At 33.9% G+C, this 1,920-nt stretch overlaps 1 protein-coding gene across 1 annotated transcript in view; it reads left to right on the top strand.

Annotated features, from left to right (window-relative positions):
• LOC106883713 (katanin p80 WD40 repeat-containing subunit B1) overlaps positions 1–1,920 on the top strand; it is a 54,273-nt gene that overhangs the window by 47,163 nt on the left and 5,190 nt on the right. The window contains exon 14 of the mRNA XM_014934825.2: positions 1,090–1,212. Coding sequence (XP_014790311.1) covers positions 1,090–1,212 — 123 coding nt within the window. The remainder of the gene's footprint in view (positions 1–1,089; positions 1,213–1,920) is intronic.

Below are 1,920 nucleotides of genomic sequence, written 5' to 3'. Positions count from 1 at the left end.
TTTTTTTTTTTTTTTTTTTTTTTTTTGATAATACAACTTTTAAAAAAAATTTATCTTGTATATTTTTTACCTCAATATTTTGGAAGTCATGGAAAATATGTCTTTTACATTAATTTTAATGTCAGTATTTTACTTTCAACTGGACAGTTACAGCACCTCATTTATTTGGTCATTTTGAAATATGTTTTTTATTCAAAGTCATTCCTAACAAGGCAACAAACAATCAGTGACAGAACAGGCTTTAAGTAAACCATTTTTTTTTTTGTTAGTTTGATCTCATTGTGTGGCACCTTGGAAAGTGTCTTCTACTAAAGACTCAAGATCAACCAAAACTTTGTGAATGAAATCTCATGGATGGAAGTGTGTAGAAGCTTCTGTTGGACCATTCCTGTTTTTCGATAGTTTAGTTTAACACCAGCACTTGGTCCATGGATACTTCTACTTGGGTTCACTCTGTTGTCAGCAATTAAGTCAGGTCTGAAGTCTGACCCTAACCCTAGTGTTCTTGGTTCTTCTAATCAGTCTTGCATTCCTTAAAAACCCCCCAAAACATCAGAATCACTACCCTTCCTCCTTGGAATAAACCGTAAAAAAGAAAGAAAGAAAAAAAACTGATTGAGCAACATTATAATGAAAGTTGTTTCGGCCATGACTGTCTCATCTTTCCATGTATCTAGGATTGAATTGTCCAATGTATCATTTTTTTCTTTTTATAGATAAGATTGTAGGGTGTGATTAGAGGGACATTTGAAGTGAGCTTTTTAAAAATTATTTCTAACATGTTGAGCAGCCATGTAGGGCCCAGCTATTTGGCTTGCAGAGTTCAAGTCTTTTCTAAAGGCAGCATAAATAAAGCAAAATGGTTTCAGAAAGAATTAAACTGAAATGTTCACTACGAATTCATTCTTGTTCTGTGGTGCTTACCAGACTCATAGACAGACAATATGAGTAAAGAAATATGTAAAATGTTTTATATTTATAAATTTTAAAAAAAATTGTTGATTGAAAAGTGTAATTTTAAGTACAGCAGTAAAGTAATGAGAGTTTTTTTTTTTTTTTTTTTTATTAATTAATGCAATTGCCGTACAGGAGTTAGAAGCTGAGATATTCAACCAGATTGAAAAAGGTCATAGTGCTGTAATTGAGAAACTACACGAGAGAAGTGCAAATTTAATGAAAATTGAAGATAAATGGAAGTACGATAATGCCAGGGTAGGTTCTGATTCAAAAATAATTTCATGTGCAAGAAATAAATGTCTTATTATTGTTGTTTATGCTCCCAGGATAACACTAATCTTATGGTCAAAACATTCCAACTATGAGATTCTATCTTATTTTCACACAAAATATTAAGGACTACAATATCAAATATTTTTGTCCTTTTTGTAAGATTTGGCTTAAAAGAATTTGATTGTTATTTCTTGCAAGTTGAATAACCATGTAGGAGCTCTTTATTTTGTTGATCATTTAAATAAATAAAAACAATATTGACCTTGATGTGATTCCATTTCGGAGCTGTCATCTTCAAAATGTGTAATTAGTTATCCATTTTTAATAGAAGCAATGAATTCCGGGTAGAGGTAGGGGTCCACCAAGGTTCCGTCCTCAGCCCCCTATTATTTACCATAGTCCTCCAGGCAATCACAGAGGAGTTCAAGACAGGTTGCCCCTGGGAGCTCCTCTATGCTGATGACCTTGCCCTAATTGCGGAGTCACTATCAGAACTAGAGGAGAAGTTTCAGGTGTGGAAGCAAGGTCTAGAATTGAAGGGCCTTAGAGTCAACCTAGCTAAAACCAAAATCCTAATAAGTAGGAAGGTAGATAAAACACAAACCCCTTCAGGTAGATGGCCCTGCTCAGTATGTAGAAAAGGAGTAGGTAGTAACTCTATAAGATGTACCCGGTGCAAGCTATGGACAC

This window comes from Octopus bimaculoides, chromosome 4 (genome assembly GCF_001194135.2).
Source record: "Octopus bimaculoides isolate UCB-OBI-ISO-001 chromosome 4, ASM119413v2, whole genome shotgun sequence".
In the NCBI taxonomy this organism is placed as follows: Eukaryota; Metazoa; Mollusca; class Cephalopoda; order Octopoda; family Octopodidae; genus Octopus; species Octopus bimaculoides.
The sequence above is the reverse complement of the archived record's forward strand: the minus strand, read 5'-3'. Positions and strand labels throughout refer to the sequence as shown.